This window comes from Triticum dicoccoides, chromosome 5A (assembly GCF_002162155.2).
Source record: "Triticum dicoccoides isolate Atlit2015 ecotype Zavitan chromosome 5A, WEW_v2.0, whole genome shotgun sequence".
Taxonomy (NCBI): domain Eukaryota; kingdom Viridiplantae; phylum Streptophyta; class Magnoliopsida; order Poales; family Poaceae; genus Triticum; species Triticum dicoccoides.
Genome location: NC_041388.1, coordinates 341,040,388 through 341,058,600, shown reverse-complemented (window position 1 = coordinate 341,058,600; position 18,213 = coordinate 341,040,388). Strand labels below are relative to the sequence as shown.

Sequence of the window (18,213 nt, the reverse complement as noted above, 5' to 3'; positions counted from 1 at the left end):
TTTCAAAAGTCTTTTATGTCTACGTTTTGATCAGTTTTTGGAAAGTCTTTATATGTCTAGGCGTTGGGAGTAGTTCGTGGTAGATGAGATTTATTTTAAAAGTTTTAAACATTTTCTTGCGCTACACAATGACAAGTGTGTCATGCGGTGGCAAGCTCATTGTCTTGGGATTTACCATGTAGAATGCATTGTGATCATGTGGACATCACGTCCATCATCAGCGAGAGTCGGAAGAAAGGTAAATGGCAAAATGATGAGCCACCGTGTTAAAATAAAGGATGTTGATTGAGTCATACTTATTTGACCAGAGTGTAATTTTTGTATCTACCGTTGCAACGCACGGACATGTTTGCTAGTCTCTCCCTAATAATAAAGCATGAATTGACTCCGTGGGTTCACCGTCACAATACGCTTCTGCCCCGTTGTAATACGCTTTTACGATTCGAACCAACGACATTCTCTCTGGTAGCCTGCAATGGAAGGAACGTGATGACCAACTGCGACAGGTAATTTTTATCTACAAATTCGAGTTGCGCTCTATTTGTATATGATCTTCAACCTGTAATTATATCAGGATTGGGCCTGGGCCATTGCTCTAGCGGCTGGGCCACGTGCACATGGCTTCATCAACATACAAAAAATAGAGCCCAACCTACAGTATTAATGTCTTTGGATATTTCATGTTGAATAATCCCACATGGCTCCAATCACATTATTTTCACTAATTTATATATGTTTAACAACATTGTATGGTGTGAGCTAATTAAAAGGACCCCTTCACATGGAAGAGGGAAGTGCTTTGGAGGCTTGGAGGCTGCATGATACATGGGATATACTGAAAATTTGCTTAAGAAGTTGTGGCTCATACGTGATGCAAGAGGTGCTTTGGTTGGGCTTAATATTGATGCAAGAGGCTCATGTGTGCATGCGTGCAATAGTAGGCTGGGATACTTCAAAGAATTTGTGGCTTTGTTGAGAAATGGAATGATGGAACTTCAACGAAGTTGTGGCTTCGTTGAAAATGATGGAAGCGGTGCTTGATCGTTGCGTGCACACAATATATGCATGCACAGTAGTGCAAAAGGGAAGCTATAACGAATATTAGTATTCTGTGCATGTGTCCGGTACTTTTTTTTGCGGGTGATGTGTCCGGTACTTGAGAAAGTGCAAAGTCGGCGATCTCTAAGCTGCCCACAACACCGGCTTGATACATGAAATTTGCACTGTTTTTTCATCTTGTCCGCTCTATTTTCTAAAAAGATGCAGCTGATATGTGTTTTCTATAGAATTTCGCGTGCAACCCCCTGTCACCAGATGAGACAGTCCGGATGCTACACTGTTCATGCCAACCGAAGACATGCCCTGTTTCAACTTCCGTCCGGGCTCCACGCTCATTCACTCCAACACCAGAGATAGAGATCAACATCACGAACGGTTGTGGACGTCTTTGCAATGCCGTTTCCAACACCTCAACTCTGCGCTCATCCATGCCGGCACTATCTTCGAACCGCATTGTCGTATGATTCATCGCAACCGTGTTTGCTCCGATCATAAACATGCTTACATGTTGCATTCAAGTAGGACGGTGTAAGGACACATTTTCTTCCGTTGCAACGCACGGGCATGTTTTGCTAGTCTATCCCTAATCTCTCCCTAATAATAAAGCACGGGTTGACTCCGTGGGTTCACCGTCACAATACGCTTTCTTCTCATGTCATAATACGCTTTTGCGATTTGTATAGATAAAATTTCTTTATAAACGAGGTGGTACTAATAATTTGGGGATGTCCTATACAACCAATTTGATATCCATCGATAGTGCAACCTATATATCTTCCATGCAGGACACGTCTCCCGTCCTTTACTCGAGAAAAAAATACCCAGCAAGAAACTCAGAAAAATACGAGACCGACCCGACATCTATTAGCCTTCCTGACGCCTACATAAACTCATGATGGGAGGCGATGCCGCGAGACGTGCATTCATGGTGGTTGTTCTCATCGAAGTCCGACCAAGCCTGACGCCGACCGCCGCGCGCGGTGGGAAGACCCGTGGGCGTGCTCGTCTACAAGATGGCGTTCGGCCGCACGCTGTTCAAGGGCAAGAACTGCAAGGAGACGTTCCGGAACGTGCTGCACAGGGAGGTCGAGTTCCCGTGCGACACCCAGCGCCGGATGCCGGAGCTGACCGACCTCATCTCGTGGCTGCTGCAGCGGGATCCCGCGAGGCGGCTCGGGTACGCCGGCGGCACTGACAAGATCCGGGTGCACCCGTTCTTCGCCGGGATGGCGTGGGACATGCTCGCGGATGTCACCCACCCGCCCTACATCCCGCCGCCAGCGGAGGACAACGCAGCCGACGGCGAGGGCTTCGACGTGAGGGACTACTTCAAGAAGCTCCACCAGTCGCCGGCGCCGTCGCCTCCAGAGTCGGGCTCGTCGTCGTCGTCGTCATCGTCGGACTTCTCGTCGGTGTTCTGACTTGTATAGCTTACGTGGCCGGCCATGTGGATGTGGTAGTCGACTTGCTCCTCGGTAGATTGCGGTTCCGTAACAAGCGAACGGGGTGCCTGTACAGGCAGTGGCGCAGTGCAAACGTCGAGAACAGGGGCGTGATGGTGTAAATAAATTCGGTGTAGCGCTGGTTGAGACGCGGAAGCAATTTTCAGAGGTGCACGGTTCAGTTGAGGGTCCAAGGCCTTTTTTGCTCTACTTCAGCCATGATGAATTCACGAGGGGGTTCTGAACTTCTGATGCAAACCGTGACTTTTGTTACTGCTTCATCTTGTGTGATTACTGAATCTTCTGATGCATAGTCTTTGTTGCGCTCGCCGAGGCCAAGAACGAGTACAATCTGGGCGGCTCCTTGGTGGTGGCCTTGTGAGGCAATGTTTGGGCGAATCAGTTCTGTGTCCCGTCTCACGGTCACGCTGTGCCACGGCAAGTTCCACTGGCCGGTCTCGGGACCAAGTACAATGCACTTGAGTTAGTATTGAATCTGTCCTTGACAAACCTGATGATGATAGAGCTCGTCGAGATCACCATTGTCGACGCTCCTGCACCCGATCTGCTCAGCTGTTCGGTGTTGTGCCAAAGACCGCGTTCCTCCTTGCTCCAAAGCTGGGAAGGCAACTGCTCGGCCGATCATGATGTTTGTGTCCTTGACGGACTCAACGTAATTTCCAGCTGCTATTTACCGCCGATCCAGGGGCCTAATAAAGAGGATCAGGTCAGCTGAGGCAGCAGCAAAAGCTACCTCCATGTGTGGTTGAGGGTGTGGGGCCTGGCGTCAATGCCGTTGGTGGTATTCTGGCCATGGCGGACACCCACATTATCGTCGATGCATGCATTATGGGCGGGCCGTAGAAGCGGACGTGCCGCAGGGCGGTAGCTCGCGGTCAGACGGGTCCGTGGGCTACTAGAGGCCGTGATTGGGGAAGATGCCGAGGAGGAGGAGGTCGGGGGAGGAGGACTGAAGGGGTGGACGGGGGAGTTGATCGCAAAAATTGTGCGGCACCTCGGCATGGCATCTTTCCTGGTGCAGTTGTTCAGTGCCGGCAGGAGGTCATGAAGGTGTGGCCAAGCCCGTCTCAGCGAAGAGCTGACATGACGTGCGGCAAACATCGCTCGCTCAGTCTGAATAGGTGTCGTCGCTGCTGGATTAGGAAGAGAACAGGTGACATCGTTCCTTGATTAGAAAGAATGGACAAAACGCTTGGTCAGATCAATGCTGCTGACTGCATGTATCACCATGGCGACCTCACGTGGCCGTGTTCTTCACCTGCTAGAGAAATAATGAGGTTAAGCCCCTCTGCTTCCAGTGTGCCGCTTCGCACCAATAGCATGCCCTAATGCGGTGGCAGGAAACCTTCAAGTGCTGCACCAATCCACAACTAGAGGTCAAGATTACAATTTATGTTCTTTGTTATGCTGGGAATGGTGCTGATCTATCGTATTGCAGGCATACTATACGTGCTTTCCACGCGTTTGATGAAATTCTCAACAACATAGGTTACACTAATAATTTAACCCTCCAACAGCAGTGGCATGTTTGTCATCGTCTAATTATAGGGGATTTGGTATTAATTTTCTTGTATATCATTATGTTTTAAAATTTTAGGGGTGTTTCTCCTTTAAAGGTTTATATGTATTCTCCATGCATACATTGGCACTTCATGGAATTACCGGTTAAATCTCATGAATGAGAGTGCATTCTGTAGTTTAGCATGATTCATATTACTGATTAATTTTGCAAGCCCGACAAGAAAAACGCTATATATAAGACCTTATTGGTTAATTTCGGTTACTTTTCTAGCTCTATGCTCTCTTATATAGGTCTAACATACAAAAGGTTAGTTTATCAGAATTCAATGACAATACATATTTACCAATGTTTACCAGCAATACATCATGTTGGGGTCGAGGAGGATGTGACCAACATGTCAATCAAAAGTTAGTGTTATTCACCCGGATCAATTCACTATGACATGTCTTGAACTAGCGCCCCGAAAAGAAGTTGTTGCAAACAAGCTGACAAACTGAACAGTGGATAGTAGTTGCACATTCATGCAACAATTATCTTTCCAATCCAATATTTTATGAAAAACGCAAGTGTGTTAATTGTGTGGTTTTGAGCATGTGATATCCATTCTCTTCAATCACTATCTACTCCTATTTGCTGAGATTTGTGAGATAGGCTTGAGAAACCCAAAGGGAGAGAGTAGATTTCAGGGTTACAAAAAAAGTGTTTCTTATTATCGGTGTTAAGGCTTCTTTCATTATGACTAATGTGTAGTTGATGATGCTTTTTTTCTAAATCTCGGCATGGCCTTTTTGCGACCACTAGGTGGCAACATACGAATGTCGTCGTGCCGTTTTCTTTTTGGTGAACACACATCAATTTTTTCTCTGTTGCAATGCACGGACATTTGTGCTATTTTATTTATTTATTTTCTATTACCTGCTAATAAAAGAAATAGGTATTCTTAGTCCGTCATGCTATTTATTGAAAACCCCTGATGTTTCTGACATTAGATCCGCAGTATATATTAAATGTTTTTTAAAATACTCATATCTTCTAAACCGTAACTCCAAATTTAACATGTTATATATGGAATTTGATTAGAAAAATATATAGAATCTGAATATGATATTATTTCATTTGTTCACCATTTAATAAGAATACTATCTAGGTGCAATCTTAATCAACAGTGCATTATCCATCTTTCTTTCATATCGGTACTAATCCGGATTGTGGATGAACATCTCAGCAAAATCAGGATTGGAGACGAAATTGAAGGTCACTTGCCCGTTTTTTTATACTCCATCCGTCCCAAAATTCTTGTCTTAGATTTATCTAGATACGAAGGATTGGAGACAAATCTAAGACAAGAATTTTGAGACGGAGGGAGTACGTATTAAATCTACATGCAAGCCGCGTTTAAATAAAAGACATGTGGAATCTTGAACTTGCGCTTTTGTAGGCAAAGACCATCTTTGTTTGGGCCGTAGCTACAAATACTCGGATTATAGACCTTTTTTTGTAATTTAAGAGTGTGTGGTATTCTTTTCTCCCATTGCAACGCACGGGCCTTTTGCTAGTAATAATAAAGTACGGATTGACTTCGTGGGTTCACCATCACAATACGCTTTCTTCCTGTGAATTTACGTTTTCATTTGAATTTAAAACATATATGCGAGGTGGTACTAATTCTGCTAAAAAACGACTCAATCGTTGTTTTGTACTACGTCGTACCTCCAACTTCGCACGCTAGCCATATATTGGGCTGATATATGCTGATGGGCCTCCTCCCAGGCTTCATTGGATACGATCCAAAAATCAGCAGCGTGTGGGGATGTACTCTGGTCTCCACGCCCCGAACCAGCTCACCCAGGTTCTTTGTCTTTCCAAAAAAAACCCAGGTTATTTGTCTAAAAAAACTAACCCTGATAATGATTGCAACTTCTGGCGTATGATGATATGCGTGGCATGCTCCTCAGGGTAGCTCCTTTTTTTCATGCACGCGCATGCACGTCCTTCTTTAAGTACTGCAACTGCAAGCATTTGGTTTGGAGCTGCAAACGTAAATCTTTTCATTTCTCGGCATTTTTCCTGCTATTTTTTTAAATATACCTGCTTGATCTACGTGCAACTTCGCTCAAGTTTCACTGCTTCAAACGGCAAACACTACACTGCAAGCGGCACGCGTCGCTGTAAGGTCGAGTGCCCACTGTGTCTAGCTTGAAACACGTCAATGTAACATCAGTCTCCGCTGTCCTTTTTTCTATTGGCAATTCGGACCAAAGTGCTGCAAAATTATTACATGGACGCTGGAAGGACGGTCGTTTGTCCTACCAGTTGGATGAAAAACACTGCAAAGGCGACCACGTGGAAGTTGCAAGGATGACTGGCGATGCTACAGGTCGGACGCATGTCATTGCAAGGTCGTTTTATGATTATACATTTCTTCTAGAGATGAACATGGACCTTCTTGTAGCTACCAGTTGGCAGCGTCTGAACGCTATCGTGATGTTTTGATGGACATGCTATTTTTTATTTGATCTTCTTGCAATGCACGGCATATGCACTATAATAATAATAATTATTATTAAAGTCATCAATTGCTTCCAAACTTATAAAATATGACCCACCAATGTCATCTATAAGTTGACAAAAACATTTCACACTGGGGAATCCCCTGCCTGGGCCATTCCACACAGTAGTGATCTCCTATACTGCGCTATGCACGTAGCGAGAAGACACGGCGCTCCAATTAGGGCCGGCCCATGTGCGGGCGCTCCGTTTTTAAATTTCGTTTTTTTTCTTTTCCATTATCGTTTTTTCTCCTTTAAATAATTTGGTACTTAAAAAACCTCCAAAAATTTAAAAAAGAACTTTTAAGTAAAATTTTGAATAAAGCATAAAATGATTGTGTCGCATATTTAAAACATGTTTGCAATTTTTAAAACAAATGTTTGGGAAATCAAAAAATATTATTTTTAAAATTTTGTTTATTACGAATTATTAATGAAATTGAACAAAATGGTCGCCAAAATGTTATCGGTGATGCAGCAAAATGTTGTCATGCCCATTGAAGTTTATGATTTTTTTCTCCCGTTGCAACGAACGGGTCCTTTTGCTAGTATCCCTAATAATAAAGCACGGATTGACTTCGTGGGTTCACCGTCACAATACGCTTCTTCCCACAAATTTATGCTTTCAGTTTGATTTAAAACATATATGCCCCTAATAATAAAGCACGGATTGACTCCATGGGTTCACCGTCACAATACCTTTCTTCCCACGAATTTACGCTTTCAGTTTGATTTAAAACATATATGCGAAGTGGTACTAATTCAGGGAACCATCTATAGGTTCGTCCGCCGTCAAAATTTTCGTAGGTCACTGTTGTTTTAAGTCAGTTGGACTTCTCCTGATCCGTCTGGCCTCAGCCCACCAAACCCAGCCCAGGCAAAACCGGATCAACAAGGGTACCGAAGAGAAAGAAGCAAGCATCGTCCGTCCGTATATACCTTATATTATCGATCGTGTGCTCGAAGCCACACCTGTAGAAAGTCCCAATATAATACGCTGCCATGACTTGCCGTGAAGGACACAAACACAACCAGCCACGCACAACCCTCCTCCAATAAATACAGCCGCAACCAAAGCCTCATCTTCTACTTCTTCCAAGCCCGTAAGCCTATGCCGTCGATCTGGGTGGGATTGACTTCCATCGACCTATGACACATCGTGTCGTGCTGCCAGACGGCGAGCACTAGACACACCAAGCCGCTCATTCCAGCGTACCGTCTCGGCGACCTAACATGAATAGGCACACGAGAATATATCGTGGAGCTCGGTGATGAGCATGGAGGCACAGAGTTGGCCGACCACCAGCATCAATGGGTGACGAGCCCTCCTCCTGCACCATGATATACATATTCGCCTGCTTAATTTTGCATCCCACTTCACAAGAAATCATCATCGGTGGCGACAATGACTCGCCAGATACCAATTAACACGCGGAGGAAGGTGTTTTCATTTTGCTTACCTCTGATGCCGTTGCAAAATTCCTAAGGGCGGGCGTGAGTAGGGCGCCGCCGTGGGAGAGTGCAGGCAAGAATACTGTGCAGTAGCAGGATGGACTCATCGCCCCAGCCAATATTGGCACTTGGTTCTCCAACGGACAAGCTTCGGGGTCTACACCCTCATATCGTTGTCTTGCCCGTGGCCAGAGTGCTGGAGGAGAACATGCCTAACCTTGCCGGCGAAGAAGGCGAGGGTGTGCCATCGGGAGGCGGGAAGCTGGGGTTGTATAAGGTCCCTGCAAGGAAATTCAGAATTACATCGTACTACTTGCGTCCATACGAAAACCTGAGACATAGATTGGATCATCTAATCATGGTAGGAGCGCGTGCGGTTACAGGAGGGCACTTGGTAGCAAGGCCCTTTCAGGTAGACGGCCAGGAGGCCGACGGCAGGGTCGCCGTGCCCGACAACGACCTTGGCAACCTCCATGGCACAGGGCTGGCGGCTGGGCCTCGCGCCTTCTTGTACATCACCAAATAGCCGATGACGACGATGATGCCGAACCCCATCAACGCCATCGTCCCAGCCCTGTGCGGCAGTCGGCCACCTCGCGACCTCCACTGGGTCGCTGCCGTGTCCGATGTCCACGTCAGCGACCTCTGTGGCTGTAGTGCTGGGCCTTGCCTTCTGGATTCTAATAGAGCACTAGATAGCCGATGACACCGATAATGCATGCCGAACCCCATCAGCGTCATCGTCCCGAGCCTGTACATCAGGCGGTCACCTCGCTGGTGCAGGACCTTCCGTGGGACGCCACCGCGGGTGGCTGGCGCGACGTCACTCCTCGGTGTCGGCCGCTCTTTTCCATGCGCATGCATGTGTCCTCCTTTCGCTTGTCACTGGCATGTCCGTGCGGTCATGCTGTATTGTGCTGTGGAGATATGGAGTTTGTGTGAATCCGCCGTCATGAGATGGTGTACTATGCAACACGTAGTAGGGAGTAGGGACATGTGTTAAAAGCTTGCAGGCGAGGCAATCGAGGCGACGCCAGGTTGTGCCGCGTGCTCTGTGAGAGATAAACATGCATGTGACTTCTTCATTTTGTTGTGAGTTATCCAAACAAACAGCCGTCCATTTCTTTTCGACAGAGTTCGCCTTTCAGTTTCTATTTTCTATCATGATTGATGTATCGTACAACTCTACACTATAGGAATCAAAAACATCTCCAAGCAAAAGAGAGACGAATTGTTAGATCATTTTTTATTTATAATATAACTAATTTGTCAAAGGTCAATAAATACTTCAAATTGCCTTAATCTTTTTATCTCCGAACCACATGCTCACGTGTCATTGTACGACTCGAGAAACATACTGATTGACGAAGCATTCTTCCTTGGGACACCATAAAAATTGCATAGTCGAAGGTGGCGACTGGCACGGGCAGAAGGCCTACTTTGCGACCATCGCCCTGGCTCGCGCATGACAATGACCGTGAGGTGGACATCAAGTATAAATTATATAACCTCACCTTCTACCTCGACAAGGACGAGCTTAGCAACAACTTTATCATGCACGATATAAGATTATCTCTACTGCCTCAGCTACCATATTCATCCGCCTCAAGGTCGCAAAAGATCCAAAAAAAACAGATGGTAAAGGCGATGGTCGTGACCTCAACCGACACCAGTTCGTTCGCCCAGTCCAAAAGCAGTCAGCCCCCGAGCTATGACGTGTGCATATCTCCATGATCCGGCTTGCTTCATGAAAACTGACATTCGTTCTTCAATGAAGCACATGCATCTCGATCAATGTTTGATGCGGCCATCACAATGTCCTGCTGACATGAACTTTCCAATTCATTTTGTTAGGCTCTTCCTTATGAGTTCGGATCAATGAGCCTCAGTATGATAATAGTACGTGTTTGAGCGTAGATCCATTTCAAAATATATTTTTTATCTCCCTTTGCAACGCACGGGCATATGTACAAAACCAACTAAAATTCTTGTGGTTAAGGTATTATGCGCTACCGCTTTAGCAGTACATAACCAACTAACATTCTTTATAAATAGCAACAAACAGTTTTCATCTCCAAGCATATTCGAAAGCGAAAACACTTTGTATTGTTTATCAAAATTGTATGATGAGATAGTTCAGAGTGTTGGACTAAAATTGGAGAACACAAGTTTATCAGAAACAATAAGAATTTGTCATCAAGGATCTAAGAGCTCTCGAAATACGTTCTTTTCCTCTTTTGATTCTCCTTTCAGTACATAAGATTGCAGACTCTGGTTTATGAGTACAAGGATGAAAATAACCTTAAATACCATAATGCACCTCTGTTCCATTCGATTCAAGGTGCAATAATGTACAGACCATTAATTATTACTCTCTCCTTCTGGAAATAAGTGACGCTGTTTTAATTCAAAATTGAACTAAAACAACATCACTTATTTTGGGATGGAGGAAGTATATGATTTATTTATCTGGTTGCTGCATCCCTTTTATACATCAAAATCAGTGTTCTACAATACTGATTTATGTTGGTTGGAAAGAGGATCGCAACAGGGGCACAATAAACTGCCGGCATATTAACATCATATTGGCGATCTTAACTAGGTTGTGCCTCATTTTTTTGCCCGGTGCAACGCACGGGCATTTGTACTAGTCTATCCCTAATAATAAAGCATGGATTGACTCCGTGGGTTCACCGTCACAATACGCTTTCGCCCAGTCATAATACGTTTTTACGATTCGTGTAGACAAAATCGTAATATAAACGAGGTGGTACTAATTAGCTCTAGCTAGATTGGTTGGTTGATTCGTGTCAACAGGCGCTCTCTTCCGAAAGTCCACCGATTACGTGGCCTCGACCTCGTTGCTATCAGCAGCGGCAGCAAGCATGCAGCGGCAAGGGGAGTCCGGCGAGGACATCGTGATCGTGGGAGCCGGGCTCACCGGGCTCGCCGCCGCGCTCGGGCTGCACAGGAAAGGGATGAGGAGCGTGGTGCTGGAGTCGTCCTCGGCGCTCTGGGCCTCGGGGTTCGCCTTCGCCACCTGGCCCAACGCCTTCCGCGCGCTCGACGCCCTCGGCGTCGGTGACCAGATCAGGAAGCTCCACCTGCACATCCAAGGGTTGCGCGTCATGTCAGCGTCCACAGGTGAGATAGTGAAGGAAGTGGACTTCAGGGACGAGTTCCGCTGCGTCAGGCGGGACATGCTGCTGTAGGTCCTGGCGGCGGAGTTGCCGACGGGCATCATCCGCTACTCCTCCAGGATCGTGTCCATCGACGATGGCGACGGCGACGGCGCCAAGATGCTCCACCTCGCTGACGGCTCGACTCTCCGGGCAAAGGTGCTGGTCGGCTGCGACGGGATCAACTCCGTGGTGGCAAGATGGCTGGGGCTCACCAAGCCGTCGGGCGCTCGGCCACGCCGGCCCTCGCGCGTTACCCCCGACGGCCATGGTTTCCCGCCCAAGTTCTTGGCTTCTTGCTGGCCGGCGTGCCCTGGGCACTTGGGCGGCAAAACGGCTCGTGGTGGCACGGCGGCACGATGGTGCGTGCGACGCGGCCTTGGCCCATCGCAGTGGTGCCAAGAACGCGATGCTCGCGGCCAGGTAGGCCAAGGTGCGTGGGCTGTTTGGGAACACGGTTGCCGTTGATGCATGGTGGTGACGGCCAGGAGCGGTGCAGCGACTCCTGCAGGCAGACGTGTGATGCTCGCGACAGCGCACGGGAGGCGGAGGCATGCGAGTGAGAGCCGGCGACGCGCATCAGATGGCAATGGCATTGAGGCTCGGCACCGGCACACCAGCGGCAGCCAGCAACGCAGCGAGCGGCTGCATCGAGCCGTGATGCGAAAACCAGCATTCCAGCAGTTGCCTAACAGCCCGAGCATGCACTGCTGCGGAGCCAAAGCACGGCGGCGAGTGCAACCTGTTCGGGAACGGCTGCACGCTGGCTAACACTCGAGGCAGCTCCCAAACAGTAATATTTCTACATATATTACACACATATTTTATTTATTTCTCTTCACAATTTTTTAATTTCATCGTACATATAGCAATGTATGGATATGCACAGTGCCAATGCATCTGATAACAACGCAAGTCCCTCCCACTGCATGTTGTATTTTTTATATGGATTACATAGTTCTGCAAGTGCACATATATATATATGCCAACAAAGCCAGCTTATATTGGATTTTATTACTATTGTGCTCAAGCTATAGTATGAAGCTTTAATTAGCACTTAATTACTCTTCTTGCTATGCTTGCAAAGGTAGAGGGATCATGCCTCATATGCAGAGTTACGCCACATATGCAGAGTTACGTATACTTAAGAATCAGGTGCAATTTCATCGTATTTTTATTTACTTTCTACGGCTTCTTCTCCGAGTGCATATTTAGTGTATATATGTAGAACAATGACATCTATGCTGATATGTGTATGCAACTCTCCTTATTTTGTTAGTTTCTACAAGGGTCTATCACAATTTTGTTTTATTTGTTTGGGATGATTTATTTCCCACTGCTTGTAATTTGTGGTAGAGAAATTGAGAGGGAGGCCCCACTATGAGAGTTTGCAGTTTGTGTGTTGATGTTGCTTGCGGTGGTGAATGGAAAGCCGGCCGTGTAGCCGTCTGTTGCGTAGTTATGTGCCGATGTTGCTCGCAGTGGTGAATCGGAAGGCTGGCCGTGTAGCCGTTTGTTGTGTACCATGGTGGCAGTGGTCAGCCTTGTGAGGAGGAAAGAGAAGATTGTCATGTAGATCAGTGGGTAGCAAGAGTTTCGCTCTGATCATGTGCCCCTCAAGCACAGGCACACGAAGATGGACGACAATAAGATTGATCATACGGTTACGGCTAAAAGTGTAAGTGGCCAGGGGGAGGGGGGATTGAGGAGAGATGGCATGGAACTGACCAAAGTAAATGGGAGGGAACCGATGAGTGGGGGAGGGATGCATCGGTGATGGAAGATGTGACTGGTTGTTGAATTGCTAGCTAGGAGAGCAAATCGGCCAGTTGTGGTTCATGAAATTTGTGTTCGCTCCGTAGAAAAACACGAGCATAGAATATGTATACCCGTTGCAACGCACGGGCTCTTTCCCTATCTCTCCCTATTATATATATTATATTATATATATATATATATAATACGCTTTCTTCTCATATTATAATACGCTTTTACAATTTGTATAAACAAAATCGTAATATAAATGAAGTGGTACTAATTTCGTCCGTCCGTCAAAACTTCCATAGGTTGCCGTTGTTTTACGTACAGCCCACCAAACCCGAACCGCCGGTACGTGTGTGAAAAGAAAAAACCAGCCACCCGCCTGCACAGCGGAGCCTCGCCATAGATCGTGCGCGCCATAAGAGCTCGCCCAGCTCCGAGCGCTTCCTCGGCGCATTCCTCCCCCGCGCGGCCGCCGGCGACCAACCCGCCTCGGCGGCCTTCGAGCTCGACGTGGACGACCTCTTCGGTTCTCCCGAGCGGCCGCGACCGCAGCCGCGACGCCGGCCCTTGCTCATCTCCTCCATCTGCGCCGCAAACCCTAGCCCCCCGCGCCGCCCGCCGGGGGCCATCCTCGAGGCCCTCCCCGAGCGCCTCGGGCCTTTCTCGCCGCCCCCGTCTGCTTCATTCGTCTCGACATCCCCCGCGTCTCCGGCGATGGCCCTTCCACGCATGATCCCCGCCATCCCCCGCCCAGTGCCGTCGCCGGCGATGCACATGCCGCAATGCGCGCCGATGAATGTGCCAGCGGCGCGGATGCGGCGACCGACGGTCGAGGCGTTCGCAACTTCGCGAGTGAAGCAGATGAGGACGACTACGACGTGGAGATGTTGTCGCCGCACGAGATGGTGGCGCGCTCGCCGGCGTGGGAGTCGCCCATGACGACCTTCTAGATGCTGGAGGGCGCTGGACACACGCTCCCATGACGACCTTCTGGTTGCTGGAGGGCGCTGGACACACGCTCAAGGGCAGGCACCTCCGCCAGGTACGCAATGCCGTGTGGTGGAAGACCGGCCTGCTCGATTGATCCATTGCGTTTGCATTTGGTAGCTGCCTACAGCTATTGAATTTGTGTGTTTGAATTATTTTGAACATTACGCGTGATCAAGTGGCTACACCTGTAAAATTTGTGTTGTATTACTCACCATTACGGCATTACTCTTATTTATGAACTATCTATTTGAGCTCTCAGGAGACATTGAACTATTTGGTATGGATTAAGATAATTGTGCTTTTATGGATGTTTCTGTGTTAATTTACCCCAAGAGATATGATTTATCGATCCTTAGTATGGTTACATTCCAAAAGTATGTAGTTTGAACATCGGACGATGTAAACTTGGGCATATTTTGAGATATTGTGGTGTAGATTACTTTGCACTGCATCTATGGAGTTGGATTCTTTACTGGAGCTTGTTAGCCACTGCAGCTTCGTTTGGTGAAGATGATAGTTTTGCAGTTCCTTTTAGCGATGTTATTCTGCAAAGTATCCATTGTTTATCGTATTTGAGACGCGCATAGGACGTGGAAATGGATCATCGGAGCAATATTGTTCAGGTGTTATAAATTTTATTGCACTTGATGGTGATGTTCAGTATTCAGGTCTGAGTTAAATATGCTCTGCGTGCTGCTTAGCTGAAGGTGTGTGCTCGAATTTTCATTCTGATGTTTACCTGGATAATTAAATTATTTTAGGAAGTTTATAGTTTAATCATAAAATTTAGAGTACTAAGATATTAGACTATGGGCCAGTTCTTTTGGGCGATTCTACCAGAATCACCCCCCTCCCTAGCTTCTCCCAGAATCACCTTAACTAAATAGGATTGTAAAAAAATATGGAGTGGCGATTCTGGGAGAAGCCGAGGAGGGGGGAGATTCTGGGAGAATCACCGAAAAGAACTGGCCCTATGTCAGAGATGCATAATCAGGCAGTGTCTAATTTTGGTCTAAACCCAGGTTTAAATACTGTTTAGAATATAGTCAAACACTATCTTTTATGTATGCCAGAGCATCAGGTCAATGGAGCTGTGATTCAGGATTTCCAAAAGAAATCGACAGCTTAGCTGTCGAAATAGTTAAAACAAACAGAAAATTATGCTTAATGGGGCTCCATGATCCCCCACTTGTTTCTATTATTAAGGAACATTTGTTACCTTTCCCAGCTGTATGAACTAGAGATTGGTCGCGAGCATATCTGAAATCTTGTCTTGACGGAAAACTGGCAATGATGTGTTGAGGATCTTCTTCGTACTACTACTATACAGGAGTTGTCTGTCTATTCCATATCTAGAACATATGGCCCAACCAATAGAGCAACTGAGCAATGGGAATCCACCCTGCTGTGACGTGAGGTGATGTTCTTCTTAGTGACGGCTTGATTCTTCCTAGGAATTTTTTTTCTTTCTACTGTACCTCTTCATAACAAAATCTGTCTGCGAGGTGGTACTAAAAAACCGTTTCGTTTGCTGGTGACAATTGTTTCCCAGCGTAGTCGATCTTGGGCTGGACGTGATGGATCCTACCTGATCGATCAATTTCCCTCAAAAAAGAAAACCTGATCGTTGGACGAATCGTACATACTCGACCGCAACGTATTACATATACAACGCCCTACCTGTCCGATCAATCTTTGGCGGCGCCTCCACAAGCGGCGAGGAGACTCGGCGGAAGCACGTGAGCGCGCTGAAGAGATAGCAGGCCATCGACACAGCGTTCGCCTCACCGGAGCAGTGGCGGATGTTCTCCTTGCCGTCCATCTTCGACGGCAATACTATCTCTACGTCATCAGTGTATTCAGTATTCAGTCAACTCGGCGCCGGCCCGCCATGCCCGCCGTGGTGGAGGCGCAGGGCTTCTGCCTGCTCGACGATCGAGGCAGGAGCAGTTTGACCACGATAGAGCTCAGAAAGAGATGGGGAAAGAGAGAGGAGCTCATCACGAACAGGAAAAAATAGACAACAGCGGAGGAGGAGCACGGATGCTCGCCTTGCTCACCTGGATCGAGGACGGCGGGCTTCAAGGTTCGAGCGAATCCTCACCCAGCTCACCGGGAAAGAAGCCAGCGACTTTGGCGTTGTCTGCCCCTTTGGACGTGTTCCAGCTTCAACGGATTCTCCCTCAGATCGAGGCCAGGGGCTTCGGTGCCGTCCGGATGAGACTTCCTCGTGGGTGCTCTGGAGCTACGACGAGTGCATGGGCAAGGATCAAGTCTAGAGCGGCCGCGCGTGGAGGCTTGATAGGGTTCCGAACAGAGGACGACATGGAGCTCGTTACAGCGACGTCATGCCTGGCCGTGCCGCCCGGATCGGTCGCACTGGTGGTCACGCTCCAGCCGGATGGCCAGGCACCAAGAGCCCAGGCGCCCAGCTACGTACGTACGAGGGACTTCGTCCAAGCGGTGGTACATGTACTACCTGACAAACAATCTACCTGAAATCTAAAAAGCGGCCGGCCACTAAATAGACAGAACGAGCGGCCGAACGAGAGCCGCTCGATCTCGTCCCGATCAACGCCGCGCGGTGTCCAGGTGTCCCCTGGTCGGGAGGTGGGGCCGCGCCGCTCAGACCCGCGTGTGGACCAGTCGCCTGGTCCGATTTGCGCCGCGCCCGCGAGATAAATCGTCCGTGGGACCCACATGTCATCGAGGATTAGGCAGTTCTCCAGCGTTTTAGCCGTCGTGCGTAGTGGGCGGCGGTTTCGAATTTCATGCCATTACCCCGTCCACCCCCACCTCTCGCCGCCCATTCCTCCACTTTCCCCCTTTGCTTTCGTCGTTGGTTGGTGCTCGGAGGCGGTTCCAAATCCGCTGGGTTGTGGTCGACGGCGGGGCGCGTCGCGAGGGTCGTCGTCCGCGGCGGCTCTGGTACTGCTCCTACGCGCGCTCCTCGTCTTCGTCCCTGCTTGTTTCTCCACTCGCTCGTCCTCCTTTTTCCGATGAGGTCGCTCGTTTTCCGGTGAGGTCGCGGTCGTTGTCAGGGAGGTCGAGGTAGAGGTCGAGGTCGCGGTCGGGGTTAGGGAGGTCGAACTCATTTTCCGGCGAGGTTGAGGTCACCCCAGCGGACTACTTCGTTTGGGAAACCGCCGGATTGGCAGGGATGGGTTAGGGTTGTGCTCATCCTGTCGTTTTTGAGTTGCAGTAGGGGGTGAGCTCGTGCATATGGTTCAGGGAGGATGAGTGGTTCGCGGCGATAGTGCCTCTTCTGTGGATTGAAGCCTCGCGGTGGATCTGGTGTTTTTGATGAGTGTTTTCCCCCGCGGTGTGCAACTCTGTCGCCCCTTGCGTGCAAATTAGGAGCAGCAGTAGACAATTTTTGAGATAATATAGCCAATCTGCCAGCCTTCTGGTGGTTCTCGTGGGTCATGTGTTTTTCTCCTCTTGTTTGTAATTAGGGACCATTATAGTGCAAATTAGTACCTGTGCAAATTAGGGACCATTACCTGTGCTAACCAACTAAGAGGGTGAAACTTGTATCACGGCCACTTTTTAGTTGGTAGACACTTGTGTTCCAGTTACACAAAATTCTATCCAGTTGGCTTCATTCATATAGTAGTTGGCTGTCCCTATGTTCTGCAGTTGCACCAATTTTTTGCTAGTTGGGTTTCTACATACTGTTCAGTTGCACAAGTTGCCTGCTCAGTTGGCTACATCACTTTTACTAGTTGGTTGTCCATATGTTCTACACCTGCACATGATTCTTTAGTTATTCTGTAAGTTGTATTAGATGTGCGCAATGTTGTGTGCAATGCATTGGCTGATTTCGTAGTTGGTGTTCAGAGATTTAAGTGGTTAGTTGCACAAAATTCTCCTCAGTTGGCTACGTCCATATAGTACTTGGCTGTCCATATGCTCTGTAGTTGCAGCAGTTGTTTTGGTCAGTTGGCTCACTGTTTTTGTGTGCAATGCATTGGCTGATTTCGTAGTTGGTGTTCAGAGATTTAAGTGGTTAGTTGCAAAAAATTCTCCCCAGTTGGCTGCGTCCATATAGTACTTGGCTGTCCATATGCTCTGCAGTTGCAGCAGTTGTTTTGGTCAGTTGGCTCACTGTTTTTATACTAGGTGGTTGTCTATACTGTGTTCAGTTGCACAAGTTGCCTGCTCGGTTGGCTGCATCACTTTTACTAAGTTGGCTATTCATATGTTATACACTTGTGCCAGTTGCTCTACTTAGT

The 18,213-nt window shown here is 47.8% G+C and overlaps 1 protein-coding gene and 2 pseudogenes across 1 annotated transcript; all 3 read left to right on the top strand.

The window, feature by feature from the left end:
• The first annotated feature begins 2,072 nt into the window (after positions 1-2,072).
• LOC119303388 (serine/threonine-protein kinase UCNL-like) lies at positions 2,073-2,480 on the top strand. Its single transcript, XM_037580514.1, has one exon. The coding sequence runs from the start codon at positions 2,073-2,075 to the stop codon at positions 2,478-2,480; it is 408 nt and encodes a 135-aa protein (XP_037436411.1).
• Positions 2,481-10,930: 8,450 nt separating this feature from the next.
• Positions 10,931-11,885, top strand: LOC119299505 (annotated as a pseudogene).
• A 975-nt stretch (positions 11,886-12,860) lies between these two features.
• LOC119299504 lies at positions 12,861-14,286 on the top strand (annotated as a pseudogene).
• Positions 14,287-18,213: the final 3,927 nt, after the last annotated feature.